Here is a 25,953-nt window from a genome sequence, read left to right on the forward strand (position 1 = left end):
GGGTTGCTGGGTATTGTGCTAAAAGTGAAAGGGGCGGCGTCGACGGTTGTTGGGCGGTGTTGTAGGCGGCAAAGCAGCGATGTTTCTTCCCTTGAGCAGCAATGACATTATCAACCGGTATTCAGTCATGAGATGAAGACTCCATGTGTGAATCTTTGCTATTCTTGTCCTGTTTTACGACTAGGATTTCCTGCCATGCTGAGTGATCTGAATAACTACGAGGTATTTTGCTGTCAACAATGGGTATAGAAAGATTTTGGTCGAAAAACGAGGGACTCACTCAGTGTTACTCTGTTACTAAATGTTAATTAACACCAATTCTTCTTAGCTATTTGGTTGATTCAGTCAGAAGCTTTCAACAACAGTCACACTAAGTCGTAAAGCTCACATCTAGGCATATGTAGTTGCCGAACCTCCCTTTAGCACAGCCCTCGCCTTCGGAATTCAGGCCTGCCTATCTCTTCTAGCAAGTGACAATAGAGGTCCCAGACAGGTTCCTGAACACACAGTCGCAAGATTGCAGCTAGCGTGCGGACGTGAGAATGTTGTCACCACTCCAGCAGAAACCCTGACCTTGATCGTGACCAGGGACAGCTCTCGGCCCCCCACCTTGGGCGTAATTTGTGACCCTCTCTGCCATGGGGCAAACTTCCTCTTGCCTGCCGCCCCAACCTCGATCTGAAAGCCAACTGCTTGAACGAGACTGCTTTGCCTTTGCGGACCCGCTTGGATGCATGAGCTCCGGAGGCGGGTCCGGGAATGTTGCCCGAAATCGATGGCTTTTATTCCGTTTCCGCTGTGCCCCCCTTTGCAAGTTGCAGATCCGGACCCCTGGCAGGGAGGGGAGGGATCGTGACAAGATTAGCCCACCAGACTCGTGCATTGATTAGTTCCAACGGTTTCTGTTGCTCTTCATCATTCACGAATTCTGCTGCGCCGTAACCCCGTACTTAATCGCGGAGGGGAGCCAGCCCCCCCGTCTCCGGCTTCCCTAGAGCTGCTGGTATGTTCTAACTTCTCAGTCAACTCGCTTCTCGTGTGTGTGTATCTACAGTCGTATTCTCAACCATGGTCAACTTCAGACTCCCCAGCCTGGGCCTGTTGGCCGGCGTGTCGTTGGCCTTTGAGTTCGGGGGCCGCGACTGCACGGGGGTCAACGGGATTCACCCACGCTGCCGCAACGCCGATGTCATCCCTTACACCCGGGACTTCTTTTACGTCGGCGGCCGGGCCCTCGAGACGGCATCCGGCGAACTGACCGCGGATAAGCTCTACGTCGAGAAGATCAGCCCGGTTGTCCCTCTGCGGTCCAAGCCCGTGGTGTTCTTCCACGGCGGAGGGTGCAGCGGCACCACGTGGCTCAACACCCCCGACAACCGCAAAGGCTTCGCAAGCTACTTTGTCGAGCAGGGCTACGTCGTCTACATCGTCGACGCTGCCGGCAACGGCCGGAGCACGAACATGGACCTCGAGGGCTTCCCCCTGTCCGCCGGGTCCTCGTCGACTCTGGTCGAGATGGGCTTTTCCGCACCGGGCGCCTACAACGCATACCCGCAGTCCCGGCTGCACACCCAGTTCCCGGGCACGGGCAGGGCGGGCGACGCGGCGTTCGAGAACTTCAAGAACTCCATGGTGCCCTACACGACCAACAACATCACCTACGAGAACGCCATGCGGGCGGGCGGCTGCAGGCTGCTCGAGCTTGTCGGCAAGTCGTACGTCGTCGGCCACTCGGCCGGTGGCTCGGCCGGCATCCTCCTCTCCAACGACTGCCCGGATCTTCTGGCCGCCAACATCAACCTCGAGTCGTCCACCATCCCGTTCTTCTGGTACACCTACGGCACGGCCGGCTTCTTCAACAACGGCTGGGGCCTCGCGAACACGCCCCTCAACTACACCCCGCCCATCTCGGAGGCGTCGGAGCTGAAGATCGTCGAGGTCGGCAACTCCACCGTGGCGAGGAGGAGCTGCTACCGCCAGGCCGAGCCCGCGCGCAAGCTGCCGAACATCGCCAGTGTGCCGTACCTCATGGTGACGGGAGAGGCGAGCGTCCACATCACGTTTGACCACTGCATCGTCGACTACCTCGAGCAGGTTGGCGCAAAGCCCGAGTGGATCAAGCTTGCGGACCGCGGTATCAAGGGCAACGGCCATTTTATGCATATCGAGAAGAACAACGGCGACATCGCAAAGTTGGTGCTGAACTGGATCCGCCAGAAGGAGGGTTCAATTTGGTGAAGGACTGGTAGTCAAGTTGGGGTGTAGATTACAGCTTTTTTTCGCATTCATTGCTTTCCAATCGCTAGTGATTATATCCAACTCAGTCGTAGTCAAATTTACATCACGGTGTGATCTTGTTTGTGTGTCTCTGCTGTAGATAGCGCTTGATATCAGCCATGTCACTTACACTGTCGTGCGTGCCAATGTTGTCCTACCTTGTCCATCTACCCCAGGCGTGCTTGGCCAAGACCTCTTGGTCAATGCTTTCTCGTTCACTTCTCATTACTTTTAAATTCAAAACCTATGAGACCTATCATGCCATTCCGGGCGATTATGGTAGAACGGCGATGGCGCCCGGGGCCCACGGGCTTTGTCCTGGCCCTTTTCCACGTCCTCGACGGCGTCAGACACGTGTACTTCGACCTCTTGGGTACACAGAATGCTCATTTCCATCCCGCCGCATTTGCTTTCCTGCAGATGGTCCTTCTTCACAATGCTCTCGCTGGATTCGGAACGCGCCATGGTGGACGCGATGATGGACGTCCTCGCCGTCGTCTTCCTGCTCTTCTCCGTATCCGACGCCTTGCTGTACTGCCATGTTCTTGCTATGGTAGTACTCTGCGACACGCCGCCGGCGTCGCCATGTGTGTTAATCACGGTGTTCTTGGCTTTCCTCCAGTACTTCTCCAGCAAACCGTCGAGGACGGGGAGCGAAGCAGCCAAGATCCCGAGGGATAGATCCAGGCAGGTCCAAACCAAGACCTCGACGTAGTCCCACGTGAAGTCGTTGGTCATTGTGGGACGCAGTTGTCGCAGCAAGCCTCCCAGAACCGTTACACCTCCGATGGTCCAAATGGCGAACAGGCGGACCTTCTTTGCCGTCTGCATGCGAACCTTCCACAGGATGACGATGGGGATGAACAGCAGCATCAGCCCTTGCGCCACATGGATGCCACTGAGGATCTTTGCCTGGACTCCCAGGTCGATGCAGGTCGGCATCGGCTCGAGGCGGCCGCGCAGGGCCAGGTCCCATTGGATTGCCGGCGGATCGCATGCGAAGACGTTGAAGAAGATGGCCAGGATCATGTACACGACGACGGATGCGATGAAGACGTTGCACGAGACCCGCCACCACCTGTTGAGTCGGTCCGCGAGTCGTCGGACGAAGATGGCTATCGAGAGCTTGATCATGCCTACGGCCACATAGAACGTGGTTTTGCAGATCATGGCCACCACCATCCCGAAGCTGTACTGTTCATAGGTCACTTCCCAGATGTGTTTCGCGGCGGCGCCGGTTGCGAGAGAGTATATCTGCGTGATGGGGTATACGAGGGCCAGGAGCTAAATGATGCGAGAGTGAGAACCTCAACGTTAGTAATCGATGCGCTTTCCATTAGAAGCCGAGCACGAGTCTCGGGGGGTTTTTCTGGCTTGTCAAGGGGGGGGGAGAAGGGGAGGGGGATGTCTCCGGGCACTTACAGCAGCGACTGAGATGGCCCAGTCGTCCCAGCCAAACTGCATGCTCGAACCTCTTCGCAGCCGTAACCCGATCCTCGCCGCCGTGGGGACAAGAATGGCCAAGAGAACAAAGATCAGACCCGTCAGGACGCCGGGTAGTCTCGTCTCGTGAACATACCCGGGAGGGGGCTTCGCCGCGAGGAAGTAGCCCGTCATCGGGTTGGCTTCCGCCATGCCGACCATGCGGAGCAAGCCCTTCACGACGTAATAGTCATGTTGAGTCGCCGGTGGCTGGCCCACGAAGGCCGATGACCCGATGAGAGGGAGGCTGCTCGGGTCGTCTGGTATGGGAGTGAAGCCGTCGGGTGACGCCATAAGTGGCGGCGAAGCTGGGGCTCCAAGAGCAAAGGAACTATCCTTGGTGATGATTCTGGGGGAGGAGGGGTAGGGGCCATTACATGCTGTTTTGAAGCGGCATTGTGATGTGTTGTACACGACTGTAAAGGCCGCGAGGGTGACTGACGGGTGGGCGGACAGAAACAAAATCCTTTGACGAAAAGCGAGCGAGCGTGAGATTTCGATTTCGCTTCCGTCTGTTGCGAAATTCGGGGAACGGATAGTAAAAAACTAAAAAAACTAAAAAAAAAAAAAAAAAAAAAAAGATGGTCAACTGCGCCGTAGGGACACATGAGCGATCGTTCCTCTTTTCAAAAAGCCCATTACATGATACATGATGCCACACGAGCTCGAGATGCAGGCGACGGCTGATTTGGAAAGGTTGGTCCGGCTAGTGGTACGTTGGTGTTCCTTGGCCCGGCAGGATGGAAAGTGAGAAAAGCAAGTTGGAACTCCACATCTTTGAGGATCCCTGGCTCTCGGTCAGCCTATCTCATGTCTGTATCGAAGAATCCCGCCGTTCTTCTTGATCATAGCCCCCCCAACCCAGTCCCCATCGGTCTCAGTCTCAGTGTCTCTCGGCGTCTATCGAGTGGCGAAGGCTGGCTCATGGAGCTGAGGGCCATCATCAGCATATCAGCATGTTTTCCAAAGCTGAACTGATTCTTGAATGACCCTACCTTGCCGCTGGTTACTCAAGAACCCCCCCAACTGACATGGATGATGATGCCCCTTAACCCCCGCCCGCCCCGGGTGAGAAGTCCCAATCCGGGATTCGATCCGCAGCCATCCGCCCGCTCCGGCTGGTTCCCGCGGTGCCGCGCATGTATCCACGACCCTGCAGGATGCATTGTAATCTCCCTGGACTCTCCTCCTGTTCTGAGTGCAGATCCTTGTGTCATTCATTACCCTGTTGTTCTCGCCCAGACTGGACCTGTTCAGCGGCGAGGGAACCCAACCCACGTGCAGTGGACCAGCCATTATTCTTCGTGTGCGAGCGATTCAGAGGGACAGCATTGTCCAACGTGGTGAATTCGGTAGAGAACCCCTGAACACTGAACAGCCGCTTTCATTGAGCTATCCAAGACACGAATAGAACAAAATCCACCGTGGTGAAGGCCAAGAATGAGAGCGGCCCCCAGACCTGTCGTAGGGAGGAGCCAGCAGAAGTCGGCGCTGGTGCAGTCGTCGCAGTCGACGCCGCCGTGGCATACGCTCCCCATTGAAGTCGACTTGAGATGCTCGTCTCCTCCGCCGCGTTGACGGTCGCCCGGCACGGCTCGGGCGTGACGGTCACATTCGCCGTGACAGCGCAGGACGTGACGGTGCTTGAGTCGTCGAGGTGGTCGTACTTCCCGTCGTAAAGACCATGGTAGGTCGTCAACTCCGCGTAGCTGATCATGCCCAGCGCCGTCGGACAGGTGCCGGTGAAGGTCGGCGTCGGCGCCGCCGGGTCCACGGCGAATTCAAAGGTGCCGTTGGCGACCTTGACGTTTCTCGCGTATTCGACGCTGCTCGGCGAGAGCTCGCACCACGGCCCGGTATGGATCGTCCACGAGAAGGTGTAGTCGCCTGCGCCGAGGCGGTCGGTGTAGGCGACCTCGAGGTGCGGGTTGTCGGGGTAGGCGGTGTCGTTCTTGAGTATTGACCCGATGGTGTTGAACGGCAAGCGGTCCGGCGGAGGGTGAGGCTTCTTGTACACGTCCCAGGAGAAGACCCAGCCGTAGTGATAGGCGACGTCTGGGTTCTGGAGGGAGAGCAGCACCGGAAGCCCCTCGTTGGTCTCGGCATATCGACCTCCGGCGCGAGGGAACACGAGGTCGAGCTCGATGCCGTCAGCTGACAGCTGAGCCGCCGCGAGTTGAGACACGAAGAGCACGGCAAGCAGCCGCCACGTAGACGGAATCCTCATTTCCGGTGATGCAGATCCTGAACTTGCAGATGTCTCTCTGGCTCTGGTTCTGCCTGTACTGTTCTTGAGTCTGGTTGTAGTTTACAGGGAGATCAGGATTCAGGAGAGTACTTCAGTTCGATAGTCGATAACAGCTGGAAATCCTCGAGGTAAACAGAAAATCGCCCCTTTGCAGAAAACAGAACAGAAACCCCCTCCCCCTCTCTCGGAAATGAGACAAATCCTTCCCGCCTGGCGGCTGGATTCACTCCCACTCGGCCGAGACCCCGCAAGGGGCAACTTGACCATCACGTTCGAAGACGCGTTGAAGAACATCACACGGCGAATGCAGGTGTGCTCGATGCATGATTGGATATTTCATGATGTTAGGTTTCTTCGTCATTCAATCTTCTCTTGATCAGTTCATCGTATAAAACATAATAACATGGCATATGACATTAATGCATCTCATTCGAATGACTCGAAAGTTTTCCAAACACGCTCCGAACCTGAGTGAGAAACCCCCTTATCAGATCCTACAACTCTCCCCCTGGTTAAAAAAATAAAATAAAGGCATCACTTCTTCTCTCCCAAAGCGGCAATTTCCGACACAATTGCTTTGCCAAATCCCTCCGTGCTGCCCGAGCCTCTCATGTCCGGCGTCAAGACGCTCGCCTCGGACCGCGCAAGGACGTTCTCGATGGCCTTGAGCAGGAGATCCGCGGCGTCCTTGAAGCCAAAGTGCTGGAGCAGCATCTGCCCGGCCCAGATCATGCCGACGGGGTTGGCGACGCCCTTGCCGACAATGTCGGGCGCGCTGCCGTGAACCGGCTCGAACAGGCTGGGGAACTTGCCGTCCGGGTTGAGGTTGGCTGACGGCGCGATGCCGATGGTCCCGGTGCAAGCCGGGCCCAGATCCGAGAGGATGTCCCCGAAGAGGTTGCTGCCGACGACGACGTCAAAGATGTCTGGACGCTGGACGAAGTGTGCCGTCAAGATGTCGATGTGGTACTTGTCCAGCTTGACGTCCTCGTAGCTCTTGGCCATCTCCGCGACGCGCGAGTCCCAGTAGGGCATCGTGATGCTGATGCCGTTGCTCTTGGTCGCGCTCGTCAGCCGCTTGCGGGGCCGGCTCCGGGCGAGGTCGAAGGCGTAGCGGAGCACCCGGTCGACGCCGACCCTGGTCATGACGGTCTCCTGGATGACGGTCTCGCGCTCGGTTCCCTCGAATATCTTGCCGCCGATGCTGCTGTACTCGCCCTCGGTGTTCTCGCGGACGATCCAGAAGTCGATGTCTCCCGGCTTCCGGTTGGCCAGCGGCGACGTCACGCCGGGCATCAGCCGGCACGGCCGCAGGTTGATGTACTGGTCGAACTCTCGGCGGAACTTGAGAAGGCTGCCCCAGAGCGAGACGTCGTCCGGCACCTCGTCCGGCATGCCGACGGCGCCGAAGTAGATGGCGTCGAACCCGACGAGCTTCTCCTTCCAGTCGGGCGGCATCATCTCGCCATGCTTGTGGTAGTAGGCACAGCTGGCGAAGTCGAACCACTCAAACTCCAAGGAGATGCCAAAGATCTGGGCGACTGATTCGAGACACTTGACGCCCCACGGCATGACCTCGGGCCCGATGCCGTCGCCGGGGATGACTGCGATCTTGAGGTGTTGGGGAGCCATTGTGCTGGATGCTGGATGCTGGATGACGTGTCGATGTTTTTTGCTTGCCGAACTGAGTTGGAGTCTTGAGAGATACCGGTCCCAAAAGCTCTTCTTTAAGTCGTCAAACAAGAGCTGCAATCGATCCGAGCATCGGAACGTTGCGGGGAGAGAGAAAGAGAGGTCCGGAGGTGTGGATGTCAGCACCACCGCCCTCTTGGCGAGAACAAGTGACAGCGCTTAAATGTTGGGCCGCGGGATCGATTAGCCTAAGCTTTTCCTGCCGGTACAAAGAACTCCAGATGCTTGCGGTAAATGCAGCTAATCTCCATGACGCCGGATCCCCGGCTTCTGACTTGATGCTTATGTGGCCATCGTTGGTGTCCGGTATTGTGCTGCGTGCGGGTAGTTTATGTTTATATGAAGGACATCCGCATTCGTTAGTTATTAAACTCAGCTCTCAGTCTGATACACGCAATCAACGCTACTCTCCTCACCAAAGTCATCTGGGCCATTCTCTAGATTCACTAAATTTAATCATCTTTCTCGACAAGTACCACAATGGTCAAAGTTGCTGTGCTGGGTGCCTCTGGGCAAATTGGACAGCCTCTCAGTCTACTCCTCAAATCGGTAGGTCAATGGCACCTAAGAATACTCAAAGTGGTGATGAGCATCCGGGTAACATAACCCAAGAGTCTCCTCGTGTCAGAGCTGCGACTCTACGATGTCGTTCACGCTATCGGCGTAGCAACCGACTTGAACCACGTCGACACCCCTTCGCCGGTCAGGGGATACCTCCCCGAGAACGACGGTCTTCAGAAGGCTCTTAGCGGCGCCGAGGTTGTTTTGATATCGGCCGGCATTGCTCGCAAGCCGGGGATGACTCGAGACGGTTAGTCCTATATAGCTCATTCCTTTCTGCCTTTCCTTGTTTTGTATCTTTTTTACAAGCCAGTCCTTTCCGAGCTCACCAACAAATAAACCAGACTTGTTCAAAACAAACGCCGGCATCATCGCAGACTTGGCTGCTGGTGTCGCAAAGTTCTGCCCCAAGGCCCTGGTCGGCATTATCACCAACCCCGTCAACAGCACCGTGCCGATCGCGGCCGAGGTCCTCAAGGAGCACGGCGTCTTCGACCCCAAGCGCCTCTTCGGCGTCACGACGCTGGACGTCGTACGGGGCTCCAAGTTCGTCGCCGACGTCCTGGGGACCATCAGCCCGCAGGAGCTCAAGGTTCCCGTGGTTGGCGGCCACTCGGGAGCGACGATTCTCCCGCTGATTAGCCAAGCTCAGCCCCCAGTTCAGCTCAGTCAGGAGCAGATCGAAGCCATCACGACAAGTAGCCTTACCTAGCCCTCTGACTCCTCGCGTAGATAGTAACGGTGACCACTAGGAGTGCAGTTCGGCGGAGACGAGATCGTCAAGGCCAAGGCCGGCGCTGGGTCTGCCACCACCTGCATGGCCTACGCTGGATTCCGGTCAGCTTCTTCCCATGCCTCAGTTCCAACGACAATCGGTAACTGACCTGCACGAAACAGATTCGCTCAAGCCATTATCAAAGCCTCTCAGGGCCAGGAAAACATCGTTGAGCCCGCGTACGTCTATCTGCCTGGCGTTCATGGAGGAGACGCCGTCGCCCGTGACCTTGGGGTGGACTACTTTGCTGTTCCCATCACTTTCGGGGTAGACGGTGCTGAGGCTGCTCACCCCATCGGGTCCATGTCCGAGTATGAGACCAAGCTTCTCAAGACAGCCGTCGAAGAGCTCGGGGCGAACATCAAGAAGGGCGAGGACTTTGTTCGGTCGAGGGCATGAATCCTTCTTTCCACTAGAAAGGAACAATTCGGTTACCCTATTGGAGTAACTGGGCAACTTTTGTGCTCATGCTCATGCTCAGTGGTCGTAAATAGAGAAAAAAGAGCAGAAAGATAGATGTGAAGATCACCACGGATCACAACCTCTTTGTGCTTTCTCTCTGTGACAATCGTTTTGGTCAAGCCTCCTCCATATTGTGGTATTCAGTCTTGAACTCAAATGCTCGTTACTGATTTGTGCTACCACCTGTACCGTCGACGATATCCAACAGAGAACCCCACGTGGCTCCATCAAACATGTCGAAGAAGTTGTCGGCCCCATCGAACTGATCAACATAATGGTTGTACACATCTCTTTGACGGTCCGGAAACGTGATTGGTATTGGCGCAAAGTAAGGGCCCGTGGATGCTGTGTTTCCATAGGCGTTCATAATCGGTGGAGTAACGAACTGGTTGGCTTCTGGTTGACGGTGCGAGGCGAACTGGGGTTCATCTACCCGTACACTTTGCGGACTGTCTGTGCTGCACTGCTGCGAATGATTGTTTTGGACATGGCTGCGTCGGCTTTCGTGAGCCCTGGCATTGATAAAGGCTTGCCTTCTTGGGATTGAGGCAGGGGCTTGGGCTTGACTCGGGTTGACTCGAGGAGACATCGGCGCAGGGCCTTCGCGGAAAGAGTTTCGAGAATCAGGTTTGTGTCCGGTGGTTCTTCTTCGCTTCAAGGGACTTTCGAGGCCGTGATGTTGTTGTTGTTGTTGCTCGGAACCACGGCCAAGACCGCCGCCTCCCTCGTGCGTTTCTGCCATGTCGTCCAACAAGTTCGTTTGCCTTCGACCTCGCTTATGTCCCTTTGCCTCGGCATCAATCCTTTCGACCAATATCGAAAGGACTTCCTTGCAGTGTCGTGCCATGGCCCATCGACCGGTCATGGTTGTCAACAGCTCGAGGGCTACATGAACAGCCCTGTTTTGCATTGTGTCAGCCACTGTCTTACCAAAAAAAGGAAAAGAAAACGGTTGCCACGAACGATTTGGCCTTGGACTTGTTGTACAGCTTGAGCCGGGCTGCGAGAGCCAGCACAAGCCCGCTCATCCAAACGGCCGACATGTAACCCGGCCAGAACAGCGGGCCTCCGTGCTCGGCGTACCGCCGGATCGTTTGGATGATGACCTTTGCGGCGGCGATACACGTCTGCAGAGCCTCTTGGAACTCGGCACGTCCCGGTTCCAGGGAGAGAGAAGGGCGGTTGAGGAGAAGGACCGTGTAGTGGTAGGAGACGAAGGGGAACACGGTAGGGTCGGGTGTTAGTGACGGCATGTCGGAGGCGACCCGACCGAGACGTGGCTGTGTTAGACCATTACCAAAAGCAGAGACGTCGGCTTTGAGAAAGAGAACTGTCTGGTTGTCGAGATGTCGCGCGTGGATCGATTTATGAAAGACCTCGAGGACTCTCCCTACCAGCTTGGAGTGCCGCACGTGATTCTCCAGGACGGCCTGTGTTTCCCTGCGATGTCGAACAATGGCGGCCGATCTTCTTGACTCGTCGCCGGCAGGCATTTGAGCGGCGGCGGCGGCGGCGCCAGGGTCTTGTTCTTGGTCTTCTTGTTCTGATTCTGTTTCTGGCGAGGGGTCTCTGCCTTGTGTCTGCCCAGCAGAAGGTGTTGCTACTCTGCCGGGGTGGTTGGACGGGAGGTGCAGCGTGGTGTCGTCCGCGCTTCCTGGCGACAAGCCCGATTTCACAACTGGCTCGTGAAGATCCCGCTGCCCCGGTGGACACACATCGATATCGGAGTCTTGGATCCCGTTTGGATGTCCAAGAGACTGACTGACGAAGCGGTCAAGGACGTAAAAGCTCCAGAATATGCGTTTCCGCATCGATCGCTCGTCCGGAGACAGGTGCTCGTACCGGACAGGGCAACGGTACATGCCCGACTGGAAGATTGACTTGGATATCAAGCCGCTTACAGACGAGGCATGGCGGAGTGACATTGTGGATATAAAGTAGACTTGGGCGCAGAGCAGTGCCTGAATAGAGGCCGTGTCGCATCGTAGAGCCAAAACGCTGAGCACAGGCAAGAGATCTGACGGAGAGCGTATTGCTGTAGAGCCCATGTCGACGGGACCATCTTTCTCAAGGCGGGCAATGTTGAAGATGCATCTGAATGTGACGAGTAGGCTGACCGAGCTTGACTTGTGACTGCCGGGACGCGAGTTTGAGTGATAAAGACTCTCTAGCTCGGCAAGACAGTCAGGGCCCTGCAGAAAGGGCACCAGAGGATGCCAGATGCGGAAGTATGCTAAGACGAGTTCTCTTGCCACGGAGTAGTCGGGGAGGTTGTTCATGCCATCCATGAAGTCTCTCCCCGTAGAAGAGAACGGGGATGATATTACATGATCGTCCGACTGCCCGGATGTCGTGGCGGTTTCCTCATGCTCCGGCCTTGAACCAGGGGCCGTGATGTCTGCGTCCTCCCCGCCTCCAACAATGCAGTCCTCTGGAGAGGGATCGTCGGACGGCTCAACCCCCGTAGCAGCATGCTGGTTGGTGTCTGCCGCCGTAGCGTCCGGCGTGGCGAAGGCTCGCTTGACGGTGTTGATGAAATACACACCGGAGGAGCTGCCTACAAACTGGCTTTCTCCGTTCGCAAGGGCTCTCAAGCTGCCTATTTCGGGTGCCATGTTTGACGGCCGGGCAGCCAAGGGCCGAGTCGAGACTTGCAGGTAGGGTTTACACACGGTTTGTTTAGCAACTCGGCGGAGAAGATTGGGAGGAAATTACCCACCCGTGTGTCTGGTCGGGGAAGATTTGGGCAGTTTGAAGGTGGGGATGGGGAGGGAAGTGGGAGGCGGATAAAGGAAACCCCGCCGTCTCGATCTATCTGTTCTGCGGCAGCGTATGACTCTTCAGACACAGTGGACAACAATATCGACAGTCGACCTGGGAGTTGCTTTGATGCTCTACATATCATGTAGGTAAAGATTAGGATGTAAGACTCGATTGGAGGTTTGCCAAGTTGGACTCATATCGTGAATGGTTGCATATACGACACAACCGGAAATCGATGTCTCAATTTTTGCAACATTATGGATTTGAAGCAACTCTCAAACTTCTCTGTGTCCGCCGTTGGATAGGTTACTACCAAAGAAACGCGCTCTCATAGCTCTCAGTTCCTCTTGGTTCGACGGCAGTGCACGCAGCTACCAGGCTTACACCGCGACTACTGGGAACCCGCACCACCGAGTCTTGTCTCGTGGGACTTGGGTTTGCCATCGTGCTCGCTGGACCTTGTCGGCCACCATCCTCGTTCATAGCTTGCGAGAGTCGACCATCCCTCCGACTAATACCAGTAGGTTCTATGCCGTCTTCGACGACCACTCTCTCCTCTGTCGGCTCGAAATCATCGTCGTAACTCCCATCCCTACTATCACGAGCAGCTTGGTTGTCCTCCGTGGCACCATCAACGGACTGAGATTGCTGGCTCCCGGCATCGGTCGAAACCATTGAAGATCGGGCTTTCCACCAGCGTTTGACGTGTTGCGCCGAGTCGAGTGGGTAGTGTCCCCAGTGGACAGGACCAAACTGTCGGCTCTTGACCAGCTCGAAATCCTTGCCGCCGACTTGGGGCGCTGGGTAGTCGCCTGCTTGACAGGGGAAAGCTGAAGCAAGCTGTTCCTCCGACACTTGGTTCAGCAATGCGCAAAGGACGTTCTCTGTCTCCATTAGACGCTTCTCCATCGTCGTGATGTAGTGCTTCGGAGGCCCCCTGTGCCATTGGAGGAAGATCAGCGACGTGTTCTTCTTCTATTCAAAACCCTTGACTTTCCAGATAGCATGAAGCATTGGAATTGAAAAAAAAAAAGGGGGGGGGGGGGGGGGCTGCGAAAAGAACTGTTGAAACAGACAGGTTCAAGGAAGACGACAAGAAACAAAAGTCGGTGGCTCACCGTTTCCGTTGCTCCGGCCATTGGCATGCCACGTTATTGATGCCGCATTGCGCGCACTTTGGCCTACGGATGTGAGTAGTGTCTTGAAGCCAGTCTTGTCGTAGGAACGAACGAACGAACCTCTCTCCACTGCACTGTCAACCGCTTCAAGTCAATAACTCTGCCCCAAGACTACTGACGGGAAAAGTGCAAGAGTTGGCTCAACTAACCTTATGTTTCCGGGCTCTGCACGCGAGACATGCCCCACGGCTCCTGGTGGCTTTTGTAACTCCTTGGCCAGGCATTCTGTCAGTTATGCTCAGAACGGTCTCAAGGTCTTCTGGATACTTTGGGTTGGAATAGCGTCGGTCCAAGTTGTCCGCCGGGGGGGTGCTGTGCTGCTGGCAGGCAAAATACATGCTGCGGATGAGATTATGCGCGCCTGATAGTTTTACCGCGGGAGAAGAAAACCCCGCGGCCCCGTCTGCTAATCTACCCCACGCCGGGTCCGGATCTACCCATCTACCTAACCATCGTAAGATGGAGGGAGATAGATGATAACATGGGCAATGGCTATATCGAAAGGGTCCCGGGGATGATGACAGGCAATGCTTGTTCATCCATGACAGGAAAAGGGAGGTTCTTGTGCTCGACATGACAGGTTTGATTGTGAATGGCTGGCTGGCTCTATATGTGCGCACGTAAATTACACCGACCTGGTCTCGACCTGCTCTGGGACGATGGTCAGAAGGGCCTCCCCGCATACCCCTCGCCGCGCATTCTCCATGGCCAACGACTCCATCTGCCTGAGCGTCTCGACGGTGTGCGTGCCCAGGTGCGGCACGAGCAGCGCCCGCTCGTTCTTCACAAGCCGCTCGTCGACCAGGGGCTCCCTCTCGTAGACGTCCAGGCCCACGGCGGCTATGTGGCCGGCATCCAGCGCCTCCGCCATTGCGCCCTCGTCGATGACGGCTCCCCGTGCCGTGTTGATCAGGACGACGCCCCGTCTCATCTTGGCGATCTCGGCCGCTCCTATGAGGTGCTTCGTCGCGGCCGAGAGCGGGACGTGCACGGAGATGATGTCGCTCGTCTCGAGAAGCTCGTCAAAGGACACGTACGGGCACCCGGCGGCCAGCTCGTCCGACAGGGGCGTGCGGTTGTGGTAGACGACCTTCAGCCCGAACGGCTCTGCGCGGCGCTTGACGGCCCGGCCGATGCGGCCCATGCCGAGGATGCCCAGGGTCTTGCCCTGCGGGTCGTGGCCGAAGTCAAGGCCCTTTTTGAAGTTCCCGTTCCTCAGGCTGCTGAACGAAGGGTTCAGCTGCCGGATGGCGCCCAGCAGCAGGAAGAGGGCCAGGTCGGCCGTGGCGTTGGTGACCGGGTCGGGCGCGTAGGTGACGGTGATGCCGTGGCGGGAGCAGGCGTCGACGTCGATCTGATCGTAGCCGGCGCCCGTGTGGCAGATGAACTTCAACGACGGGGGGAGGTGGCTGATGAGTTCCTCGTCAAAGTTCCCGGCGACCTGGGCTGGCGCGGTTAGGGATGGAACCGGAAGCATGACCTCTTGATCTTCGGAACCGGAGGGTGAGGTGGGGGTGGATGTGTGGGTGTGCTTACCGCTCCGCTGGCAGACGTCCTATAGATGGCCTGAATGTCGTGATACTTTGCTTTCAAGTCGTCAAAGAGCTCCCTCCGCGAAGTGCTCGTCACAACTTCGGGGCTCGCCACGGCATGCAGAGCCTCGTAGTCGGCCAACGCATGGCGCACGGGGTTGAAGAAGAGGATGCGGGGCTTTGGCTTTGGCTGAGACATGTCAAAGTATGAAGGTTGTTGGAATGGTTGAAGGAACAGCCAGCCTCTTCATTGCTTCAAGGCGAACAGGAGGTTGCCCGTAGTCTGAGCTTCCTTTAAACGTGAGGACGAGTTGCAAGTCAGTGAGTGTGTGGACACAACATGGCACAAGTCTTTGCCGACGGCATCTATCTCGGTTCGAAGGGGTGCCGCGGGTAATATTTCAAGCGTAGCAGAATAGCCGTAGTTGGATTTGTTCTTTTCGATGAAACGAAACAAACCGGGTTGGCTGGCGACAAGGGGAACATGCTCCCATGGATGATGTTTAATGACAGAGGGAGGTTCCATATGGTTGGTCTCTTGGTTTGACGGCATCAACAAAGAAGGTTGTGTTTCGTGACCGTCCTGGGACAATACTTTTTGTACCTCGGTCGCTGAAAGCCGGCCCGTTATGGTCAACAACAAACAAATTCGACAGAGGCCCCTGACTGTAGCCCGAACGTACTGTACTATCCCGCAGCTGTTCGGCTTCCACCAGGCACCCTACGAGCCTCCTCCTGCAAGGGGTATTGAAGGGCTCGAATGGTCCTCCGACTCCTGGGCCTAGAGGCGACAATGGCAGAAACACGGGGTCGGTCATGATTAACGTTGGTGTATCACTGCAACGTCGGAGTTTCCCATGCCCACGGCCCGTCGCGTAAGTGGCCAGTCAACATCTCGAACGTCTTATTACGCCCCGACACCAAGATGATTTGATCGCACTCTTCCATCTCGTGTCCCAAGTTGTTCAGAGTTGTTCAGCGTCGTGCAGAACGTGCCTGGCTATGCTTGGCGCCTCGTGGGGATCGTGTAGAAATTGATGCTTGTACAAGTTGCCCGTCCTGCCCATGATCCAGTGACTGCAAGTTCAAAGAAACAAGTTCATGGGTTTCGCCAGGAAGAGGAGTACCCGGTCCCGGGTTCGGCGGTTTGGTATGGACGCCGGTGTTCGCGTGGACATTGTTTGTCGCCGTCTTGTTCGTAGATCCCGAGGGCGACGGCACGAGCCCTCCCGTAGCATTATGCTCCCCTCGTTATACATCCCAGTTACGGAAACTTTCTTTCGGTCGCCACCCGTACTGGCGCCGGCCACCCCCGTAGGCGTACGTACACCTATAGGTGTAGGGTGTAGTGTAATTGGAGATCTCGATCGTCGACTAGATATGGTCCGCCCGAGGAGGGGTCAACGGTCCGGCGAGGATAGGGATGGTTCGCGCAATTCGATTGGCCGCCATGGGGGGGAAGGGGGTCTGGAACGGGCGTGTAGACGAGTCCTAAGTGGCAACAAAGACGTTAATTAACAACACATGTTGGCCGTCAGGGGGTCAATCATGCTCGGAACGAGCCTAACAACAACAGCGACGACCGCCAGGGGTCGTACAAATGGCCATGGCCAATCCACGCATGGACAGCGAGAGGGTGGTTATATACCACGCTCTATTATGGACAATCATGTGTTACTAAAGGGACAATGCAGCAGTTGAGACCACCGGCATGTTTGTGTGTATCTAGCTGATGCTTTACACATAAGACAGACAGAGGGACGACATGTATTTTGTGCTCACATATAGGACGAGACCATTGAAACGGTAGGGAAGATGTAGGCGACGCAGTGTGTTGCGGTTTGGGATATCGTTTGCTATTCAAGTCATCATATCCTCCAGCAATGGCACCGCACCAGCAAGTTGTTCATCATCATCAACAGTGTACCGCATAGCGCAAAGGCAATGTCATCCTGTCATCCCGTTATTTTCCCACGTCGCAAGGCCGCGCAGGGGGGGCGGGGCGGGCGACGTGCTCAAGTTGAGAGCCTCCTTCAGGCCGCTACAATTCTGTTGTGCGAACCGTCTCTTCCCTCTTTCGCAAGCCTGTGGAAATCGGTTCCAGTACGCCAACAAACAGCCCATCGTTCTCGGTCCAGACCTGTTCACGTTGTTCCCAACCCTTGTAAGTTCCGATCGGCTCTGGAGTGTAGAAAACACTGGAGTCGGCTCCAGGGATTCGACGCGATAACGCCGGCAGGGTTCGGAGGTTGGCGGACGATCGACGATCGAAACTCGAAGTTGGACTTATTTGGTTTACAGTCGTTTCTGTATCGAATCGAATCCTGCAGAGATTTCCGGCTACAGACAATCAATTTCCGTTATTCTTGGGCTGCGACACCGATCAGTCTAGGGAGAGAGCAAACAAACCATTTCGCTGGTGGGTGAGAAAATCTGCGCAGTATTGGAACTCGAAGGAGCTGACATGCCCTTGACTCCCCCCACTGCTTCTTGTCTATCACCAGTAGATCTCTATCGTGGTGGTTGGTCCTCGAGTTGAATTCTAGAAGAGCTGTCTCTGTCTTGGATCGCTGGCCCAGGAAAGAATTTTTCCGTTCCACCTCCAAGGAAGCGTTGGGGTCACGTCCATCCTCCATCTTTTGTAGATCGTCTTGTTTTTCACACGGGCAAATGGAGGGGAAACAAAATAGCCTCTGATGTTCGGCAATGCCCTGATGGATGTGATTCTTTGCTGAGGGCTCAACGGGGGATTTTGGATGATTTGCCGTCTGATGGAATTTTCGTCTTGTTCCGCGCGCCGTCGCCCGGTTGCGCCGAGAGGGGGGAAAAAGCCTCCTGGTGCCGCGAGTTGACTGTAACTTTTTGTCTCCAAAACGGAGAGGAAGCGAGCTGTACAGTCATGCCTGCAGGCAATTCTCGGATGGATGGTCTATTTGCAGTCGATGAACAAGAAGAAGCTGTTTCTTTCTGTCGACAGGCGCCGCCGGGTTGTCCTCGGAGCACATTCCCAGCTTTCCGAGTCAATCCCTCGGTTCGTTGGGGGCCTCGCTCGCCTGGCCGTGGCTGGACCCTGGTTTGGAAGACGTCGTACTGGATTGTCTCGCGCCGTCGGTTTTCTCGTCGTCTCGGTTTTCGTTGGGCAGGTTGTTCAGGAGAAGGTCGCCCATCCGGACGAGGTCCAGGACGTGGAACGCGTCGCCCGTCGCTCGCAGTCGGTGGAGAATCTCGAGAGCCTCCGACTCGGGCCGGGAACAGAGATATCGGATCAGCTCGTGAAGGTCCTCGTTCTCCCTCTCAAGGTCCTCGGTCCTGTTCAGAAGGGCCTGGCGGCGTGTCGTCTCGGGTTCCGTGTCCCATTCGCAGTCCATCCCGTGGGTAGAACATCGATGGCAAGTCGGCCGGGTCCCGGTACACTAAAGGGGTGGGTAAAAGACAACAATATCAGTTCGATAGCCCTCAAGAGGTTCTAGGAACAGAAAGATGGGTTTCCCAAGGAGCACCCGGAAGGGGGGGAGGGGTGGAAGGGGAAGGGGATGGGGATGGGGATGAGGAGACAACTGGACTGGGATGGACGGGATAGATGTCTATAGTATGTATGATTTGATACGCATGTTTTCAATTCGCGTATCCTTCTAGCCCATCTCGCCCCACATGAACGGAGGTGATACCGAAGGCCAACGATCGAGATGCGGTTTGTGCACTGCAAAGCTGTGGCGAAAGATACTTGTGGTATTTTTTCCCTTTCGGACAAAAGGGTGCAAGGTGGGAAACTTTTCCTCCTTCTCTTCCGGTTCTTCTTCTTTTTTTTTTTTCTTTTTCAGAGACCTGGTTACCTTTACTTTTCGCTTGCGGCACTCGAGGCACGCTGCCGGCACGGCCTGTCTCGCACGTCTAAGGGGGCGTTCGCTTGCTGAGATGACTCGAGGGCTTGAGCTAGCTGGCAAGAGGCGCCTTAAGCTGGCTGCTGGCACTGAGACGTCGGGGCTTGGGCCGTCCCTGGTGGTGGTGTTATCTGCTCCGTCCGACGGTGGGTTCATGTTCAGGTTGAGATGGAGGAGGGGGAGGAGGAATAGGAGGGGGTGGATAAGGGGGAGGAGGAGGTTCGGATCCCGATTTACGGCTGACAAGACAGCGGGCGAGTGTTGACCATATTTATGTATAGCTGATGAACCAAGAAACACTTCGTCCGCCGTCCAACCGTAGGCCTTTTTTGGTACTGTGTGCATCTAGCCACGCCGCGCCCTATCTGAGAACCTCCCTCCTCTCCTCTTCCTCTCTTCGTCCTCTCTCCCCCCGCAGGCAAATCGCGCATCCCTGTCGTCTTCATGGTCAACGCCAACCCACGTGGCGGGCAGCCGGTCGACTCCCCTTGGCCTCTCATGTTGTTGTGTTGTTCCCTCATAAAAGGCCGCCGACTCCCAACTGACTTGGCCGTTGATGTTTTCTTGTAGGAACGTGGGTATTGGATGTTTAAAGGGGGGTAAACCATCATCCCCGCACGCACAAAGCGTGTGTGCTATGCAGGCCCTCCTCACCGGTCTGGTAACCCGGACAGACCTGGCTGTTGCTACTGCTCTACTTTACTCTATTCTACTCTACTCTACCCCTATGGTTGCCACCTTGTCGGCGTACTATCCTGCCTTTATCCACCAGACCTGGAAGACTCGTTCTCTTAGGCTGGCCCAACAAGCACCATTCAGAGGCAAAAGTACGTGCTTGTTCTGGCGGGCCCGGTTGTTGCATCCCGCCTCCTCGCCACTTCTGCGTTGGACCCGGCTGCAGTTAAACCTATTAGCTCTGCTCGCAACACCTGGTGTGCGAGGCTTGAGCCAGCGCTCTGAATAACCCAAAACAAACAAGAAACCCATCATACCCACAACCCATCTGCCTTGTCGTCGCCTGTTGCAATGTTTGTGATGTGTTATCGGGGTGGCTAGGTAGAATTCAAGCGCCCGAATCAACATTCAATGATATACAACTCGTCAAAGCCGCTTTCATGGACGGGCTCATCATCAAATTCGTGCGTTTCCCTAGTGCCCTTATCCTCTCACAAGAAAGGGAGCGGTGGATGGGCTCGGTCACTGGCCACACACAGCTCACAATACTCCTGAATCGGGCAAATTCCCGACCCAGTCGCCCCTCAAGAACTTCTCTTGGATCGGATGGCATCCGGCAGTCAAATTGGCCGAACAAGGTCCAAGAAGACATGGATCGAGTAAACTTGTTAATTGAGCATATCTCGAAAGACACCCCTGAAGGAGGAGGGCGTACTCAATGTTTGGTAAGTCAACATACCCACTTTTGGAACACCCCCTCATTTGGAACACCCAGAATGAAGCTATCCCCAACATCACCACCATCTTCAATTAATTATTGACTAGGCCTAGATGCCACCACAATACAGCTTTCAGCTTCACTAGGGGTATCAGAGTCGCTGGATTCATCTGTGATATCCTCTTTTTCGCCAGCCTCAATCTGAGCCTTCTGGATGTCCTCAATATTGGCGAACTTGGTGTTTGGGTCGATCTGGACTGTCCTTCTTTTCCTTGCTGCAGTATTGGTGACTTGGGCCTGCAGGAGCTCCAGCTTATGCTGGGCAGTAGCCAGCTCATAGGCCTGCTCGCTGAAGCCTTTTTTCACCTTCCGGAATAGAAGGCGTTGAGTGAAGGCATCATTCTCTAGCTCTGTGAATAGCTTCAACTGCCCAGCCAGATCCTTCATCTTCCTTGGCGTCGACCACACTACTGCAGACGACGCAGATGCCCATCCTTCAGCTTCCTTGCCTTCCTTGCCTCCAGACTGCCCTTTGCTGACCTGATCTGAAGATGCTGATGGCTTTGGTGTTGTTGGGAGTAGGAGGGAGCTCATCAGAGGCTTCGCCATAGAGACAGGCCATAACCCTGTCCATTTCCAACCACTTCTGATGTTCTGCATCGTCATACCTGCAGTACGAGCCTTCTGATAACAGCCTATAAAGTTCCTCTTGCCTACAATAGTAGAGTCATTCCACTGACTAAGGTATCCAAGCTCCTTCCTATAGGCTGCCTTTACAGGGCTGAAGACTGACTGGTCAAGTGGCTGGAGCACATGGGAGGTATGTGGTGGTAGGAACAATAGATGGATGTTATTAATATAGCAGAGCCACATAAAGTCCGTCGTTGTGTGACTCCCATGGCCATCAACAACCAGCAGTCTGGCCTCCTCCTTGCCCTCCTGGCCCTCCTTGCCCTGGGAGGCAGTCTGAGGGATAGTCTGAGGGATGAAGACCTTCTGCAGCCATTCAACTGCAGTGTCGTCTGTAGTCCATCCATTCTCTGTTGCAGTGAACTGCCATCCTTCATAAGGGCCAAGGTCTAGAGGAAACCACTGCTGCTGGACTGTCTTGCCCTTATATATAAGTCAAACCACCCACTTTTCGGCCACCCCCCCATTTCGGCCAGGTTTTACACCTAAAATCTACTAAAACTAACAACCCTAGCTCCTTAACCCTAACCCTAAATAATCTATAAATATTATATATTATATATAACTATAAAATAACTATAGATAATAGGTATAAAAGCTTCTACTATACTATATATAAAGTATTAAGTCTTTAAAGTTAGAAATCTTAAAATGTTAAGATTATAGTATATTTTACTAGTGGTCCTTAACAGTAGCTTAAGCTAAAATATTTTAGTAGGCTTTATATTAAAAAAGCTATTTTTAGTATATATATATACTTTTTTAATTAGATTTTTATATTATATACTTATAGTTAAGTATTTAATAGTAGTTATATAAGTATTATAAAAGTAAAATTTAACTAGTATATATTTTACTAGTATTATACTATTTTTAAATTTATATAGTAAATAAGCTATTTATATAGGTAAATCTACTTTCTTTTAATATAAATATATACTATAATTAAAGTTATTTAAGTAGTTTTACTATAAGTACTATAATTACTATATAATACTAAAATTTAAAATCTTAAAAATAGTATTAGAAAGTAGAGTTTTTACTTTATACTATAAACTAAGTATATTACTAAGCTATATAAAGTTAGAAAATACTATATATATAAAATAGAGATAAAAAACTATTTTATAAGACTTTTTATATTTATTTATCTATATTAGTTATTAATAAAAGGGTGTAGTGAAAAGTAGTACTTTTGGTGTAAAACCCCGGCCGAAATGGGGGGGTGGCCGAAAAGTGGGTGCTTTGACTTAATGAGGGGATCAAGGGCATGGCCCAGGGCAGAGATGCATTCGATGATGGATACCCATGCCCTTGATCCAGGCTGTTTCTTGCGTACAGACTTCGTCTCAGACATGCCCAGCACCAGCCCATTAGATCCCTGGCCCTCAAGGATACCAGTCTCATCCATGTTGTATCTATTGGATGGTTTAATGCCCTTGACCTCTGGTATGGCGAGGAGTTTGAACCAGTCCCTGATAACCTCAGTAGATGCTCCATTAACACGTCTAGAGTCAATAAGGCGACTTCTCTGGACCTTGATAGATGGGTTTCTCTTTAGAAAGGCATGGATCCAGCCCTTTCCTATAGGCTCCTTGTCCCCCATAGCACAGAGGATTCGTTCTGCGAATGCCCTCACTTGTTGATGGGTTGGGGCAACACCAAGGGCATGCTGGATTCGCACCCATTCAGCCAACTTAGCCTCCTGGTCAGGGGAAAGCCTCTGAAGGTCTGAAAATGCTGCTGCCCTTGCCTGGGTGCCTGTGAGACGGTTGTGGAGGGTGGTAATTGGGATGCCATATTCGCGGGCTGCCTTCCTTAGGCTTTGGCCGTCTGAAACAGCCTGGATTGCCTGATTGACTTCATACTCGGTATACTGGGCCATAAGGCAGGAATAAAGGTCCTCTGAAAAAATGAGGTTATTTGCATAAGGTATGAAATTGTTGTGATAGTTCGAAGTTGGAGGAAGTAGGAGGCTGGTGGTGGGGTTGAGGCATTTTTAGGTGTTCCAAATGAGGGGGTGTTCCAAAAGTGGGTATGTTGACTTATCGGACTGGACAGGACAGGACGGGACATGGAGACGCTTAGCTTAGCAGCAACCCACCGGTGTTGATTCCGGTACAGCCCATTTCTCGGAAGCAACTGGCGAGGCAGTTCGTGACTGGAGCCATGATGAAGGGAACAAAGTAGCAGCTTCGCTCCTTAGACACCAGGATCCGAATATGAAGAGATGTTCAGCACTCTAGCCTACGCTCTGCGTGTTTCCTGCGAATATTTACAAAACTGCGACGATGTCTGGAGTGCCTTCTGGAGACAGGACAGTGTTGGGAATCGTGACGCCCATCACTAGTCCAAGCACCCCCTCCTCCGGGAGAGGGGGGAAGGATTGCGGACCGCTATCCAATATCGCTTGCGATGCGGTATCCGACACTCTCCAATGCCCCGTAGCAATGGCCTCAACAATTATTGCCATTGGTGCACAACAAACGGGGGGTCCGTCAGCCTTCGTGGCGACTCCAACACACTTCAGGCTGCTGCTCATTGACATCGGCAGGCTGTGCTTTTTTTTTTGATGTGTTTGTGCATCAACCCACCCGGCTTCAGGCGTTGCGCCCAGCCCAAATCGAAGTATCCAAGAATCCAGGGGCCTCGTCTGTTGCTTGAGTTTTGCTCTCTCGCCTCTCTCCCAACTAAGTTTACAAAAGTTATCAATCATTCTACAAATGTCCGCTTCCTCCCTTGAACAAAAAGCCAAATTTCCAGAGACTGTAGGCCGAGTCTGAGATTGGGCACCGTCGCGCAGGTGGCAGGTTTCGAGGATTATGGTTGAAGAAAATCCGAGGAATCAGGGGTACCAGGGGGAAAGTCGAAGCACCAAAGGGAAGAGACAGTACTGGGCGCCAGCCTTCTGAGGGTATCACAGGTTTCCCATCACGAGAAACACCTTGGGTACCGCCATCCTCTCAAGGTAACACTTTCACAACGTAGCACTCGTGAAGATTTTTTACTCTGTTCAAAAGCAATCGGTGTATCCGTGGGCCGGAGTGTCTAACCACCGAACCACGTCGATAGCTTCGGTCGGTCCATCTGCATAGCACGATCCATTTCCCCGGGCGGGCAGCAACCGTCATATCCAATGGCTTCCAAGTCACGTACGTGTGTCGAAGCAAACAATGTCAAATGGTGGCATGGAACGCAATTGTGCCACTTCAGGCGAACGTTCGAGCTGTTCCACGAGAAATGTCGCCTTCTTCACGAACGCGAAGAGAAAGATCACGTTTGCGCCTAGTAGGGTGGCAACGCGAGATCCGCTCGCTCCAAGACAGTTCGTTATACCGCTTTGCCAAGATGTTGGAAGAATAAACTCCTTTGATCAGAGGCAATAATTTATTGGTTCTTGTCCGTGTTGGCTCGGGTGGGCTTGTTGATTCTTTGGCCACACACGATCTTTTGCAGTAGCAGTTCGCCGCTACGCGCGACTATTCGGACACTTGAACGAAGCTGTCAAGTACTCGCAGCCGCTCAGCAATCCCAACGGCTTTTTGTTCGTTTCGAAGGTATTGAAAAGAAGGGGGAGGGGGGGGCTTCGTGTAAATGCTCGGTTTCGCGCTCGAGGTTCTCCTTGCGTTTTCGGGGAGGGAACTGCCTCGTCAGGCGGTCGGTCGGCTTAGGAGACTATGATTCGCATCGAAAGTCTTCGGTCAAACACCATCTAGGTGTTGGTCGATTCTCGCAACCCTATAAAGTATCCGTGGATGTAAGCATTGCGGCATTTCTGGCGCGTAGCAACTGTGCCAGTTGGCCCCCCTCCCCTATTCAGGCTCCCAGATGTTGGGATAGGGCAAACACTGTTTCGTTCCCCCCCACTAGACACGAAGAAGGCTCCCTGATCAGATAACACACAACTGGCCAGGCGTCTGCTTTGACATGTAGCACGGGCGTTAGGCAACCTGAAGAATGGCTTCCAGGCGAATGTGGCTGATGGTTGATGATCAAAACCAGTACAGCCACAAGGTAGTACCTATCTTGGCTTTTTTTTTTTCTCTCTCTCTCTAACCTTTGGTTGTCGGCATTGCAGGATCTTTTGGTGTATCGGTCCCCGGGTTGGACCAGAAGCAACGGTAGGCTGCGTCTGCATGCATAATGCGGAGGCGAAATAGGGGCTGACCAACAGCGGACAAGCCATGAGCCTGGCTCGTTTCTTTTCTACCTTTGGTCCCATGAGGATGTTCGCTGAACCGGGCGGCAGGCGCTCGGAAGGCCTGTCAACAAAATACGCGTCAAAAGCCATTGTTTGGCCGATTCGAACGATCTGATCAATTCGCAGGGATCGAAACGACGTAGACGCCGACTTGCCGTCAAGCCACTGGCCAGAGTAGAGGATGACGAGTCGACCATGCCGATAGCAACCACCAACAAGACGCACTAACGTGTATGGGGGGCGGTACGGGGGTGTGTACAAGGCAGATACGTTGGTTATGGAGTTCTATACATGGTTGCTTCAGAGCAAGTTCAACGGGTAGGTCCTCAAGGCCGCGGTCCAGGTCTCTGAACCAAAACGAGAGACCAAGTCACCTTGATGTCAACCCAATCTCTAGCCCCCTTTCCTCGAGAACAGCGACGGAGCGGGCTCCGAAGAGAGGCGATCCTGCAGAAAGAAGCCTTTGCCTGTGGCATGAAATATGGCACACAAGTTTGGGACCTCCTCATCGGCCAGGAATGTGTCCTCGAGATGAGTGGGAAGGAAACTCGTGCCAAACCATGTCTTCCTCCATCTTTCTTTTTTTCTTTCTTTTTTTTTCTTTTTTTTTTACGCTAGGGAAGTATGGGTGCTGAGGTTCTGACTTTGGACAAACAATTCGATGCTGGCATGATCCGAGATGCAGTGAAATACATGATAGTTAGCCAAAGCCGAGCCGTGTCCCTGGTACGCCTTTATTTCAGTGTTGCCCCTCGGGAGGGAGGGGGGGGGGGGGGCGACGTAGCCTTTCAGCTCTTTCAGAAGGGCAGAATCGAGAA

General features: G+C 54.0%; 10 protein-coding genes across 10 annotated transcripts; 3 read left to right on the forward strand and 7 right to left on the reverse strand.

Moving 5' to 3' along the window:
* Positions 1-1,068: 1,068 nt before the first annotated feature.
* Positions 1,069-2,238, forward strand: CH63R_01709 (uncharacterized protein; the record flags this gene model as incomplete). The annotated part of the gene is made up of 1 exon (XM_018296684.1): positions 1,069-2,238. The coding sequence occupies one exon, from the start codon at positions 1,069-1,071 to the stop codon at positions 2,236-2,238; it is 1,170 nt and encodes a 389-aa protein (XP_018165046.1).
* Positions 2,239-2,514: 276 nt separating this feature from the next.
* Positions 2,515-4,053, reverse strand: CH63R_01710 (Integral membrane protein; the record flags this gene model as incomplete). The annotated part of the gene is made up of 2 exons (XM_018296685.1): positions 2,515-3,561; positions 3,700-4,053. 2 exons carry the CDS (start codon positions 4,051-4,053, stop codon positions 2,515-2,517), a joined length of 1,401 nt encoding a protein of 466 aa, XP_018165047.1.
* A 1,090-nt stretch (positions 4,054-5,143) lies between these two features.
* CH63R_01711 (uncharacterized protein) lies at positions 5,144-5,986 on the reverse strand (the record flags this gene model as incomplete). Its single annotated transcript, XM_018296686.1, has 1 exon — positions 5,144-5,986. One exon carries the CDS (start codon positions 5,984-5,986, stop codon positions 5,144-5,146), a length of 843 nt encoding a protein of 280 aa, XP_018165048.1.
* Positions 5,987-6,541: 555 nt separating this feature from the next.
* CH63R_01712 (D-malate dehydrogenase) lies at positions 6,542-7,639 on the reverse strand (the record flags this gene model as incomplete). Its single annotated transcript, XM_018296687.1, has 1 exon — positions 6,542-7,639. One exon carries the CDS (start codon positions 7,637-7,639, stop codon positions 6,542-6,544), a length of 1,098 nt encoding a protein of 365 aa, XP_018165049.1.
* A 540-nt stretch (positions 7,640-8,179) lies between these two features.
* On the forward strand, positions 8,180-9,434 carry CH63R_01713 (Malate dehydrogenase; the record flags this gene model as incomplete). Its single annotated transcript, XM_018296688.1, has 5 exons — positions 8,180-8,248; positions 8,312-8,510; positions 8,605-8,958; positions 9,013-9,097; positions 9,158-9,434. 5 exons carry the CDS (start codon positions 8,180-8,182, stop codon positions 9,432-9,434), a joined length of 984 nt encoding a protein of 327 aa, XP_018165050.1.
* A 226-nt stretch (positions 9,435-9,660) lies between these two features.
* On the reverse strand, positions 9,661-12,112 carry CH63R_01714 (Zn(II)2Cys6 transcription factor; the record flags this gene model as incomplete). Its single annotated transcript, XM_018296689.1, has 2 exons — positions 9,661-10,396; positions 10,461-12,112. 2 exons carry the CDS (start codon positions 12,110-12,112, stop codon positions 9,661-9,663), a joined length of 2,388 nt encoding a protein of 795 aa, XP_018165051.1.
* A 457-nt stretch (positions 12,113-12,569) lies between these two features.
* Positions 12,570-13,405, reverse strand: CH63R_01715 (uncharacterized protein; the record flags this gene model as incomplete). Its single annotated transcript, XM_018296690.1, has 2 exons — positions 12,570-13,235; positions 13,379-13,405. The coding sequence occupies 2 exons, from the start codon at positions 13,403-13,405 to the stop codon at positions 12,570-12,572; spliced, it is 693 nt and encodes a 230-aa protein (XP_018165052.1).
* Positions 13,406-14,063: 658 nt separating this feature from the next.
* CH63R_01716 (Hydroxyisocaproate dehydrogenase) lies at positions 14,064-15,169 on the reverse strand (the record flags this gene model as incomplete). The annotated part of the gene is made up of 2 exons (XM_018296691.1): positions 14,064-14,879; positions 14,975-15,169. The coding sequence occupies 2 exons, from the start codon at positions 15,167-15,169 to the stop codon at positions 14,064-14,066; spliced, it is 1,011 nt and encodes a 336-aa protein (XP_018165053.1).
* Positions 15,170-17,011: 1,842 nt separating this feature from the next.
* CH63R_01717 (uncharacterized protein) lies at positions 17,012-17,606 on the reverse strand (the record flags this gene model as incomplete). The annotated part of the gene is made up of 2 exons (XM_018296692.1): positions 17,012-17,294; positions 17,380-17,606. 2 exons carry the CDS (start codon positions 17,604-17,606, stop codon positions 17,012-17,014), a joined length of 510 nt encoding a protein of 169 aa, XP_018165054.1.
* A 306-nt stretch (positions 17,607-17,912) lies between these two features.
* CH63R_01718 (uncharacterized protein) lies at positions 17,913-18,440 on the forward strand (the record flags this gene model as incomplete). Its single annotated transcript, XM_018296693.1, has 1 exon — positions 17,913-18,440. The coding sequence occupies one exon, from the start codon at positions 17,913-17,915 to the stop codon at positions 18,438-18,440; it is 528 nt and encodes a 175-aa protein (XP_018165055.1).
* Positions 18,441-25,953: the final 7,513 nt, after the last annotated feature.

This window comes from Colletotrichum higginsianum, chromosome 1 (assembly GCF_001672515.1).
Source record: "Colletotrichum higginsianum IMI 349063 chromosome 1, whole genome shotgun sequence".
Lineage (NCBI taxonomy): Eukaryota > Fungi > Ascomycota > Sordariomycetes > Glomerellales > Glomerellaceae > Colletotrichum > Colletotrichum higginsianum.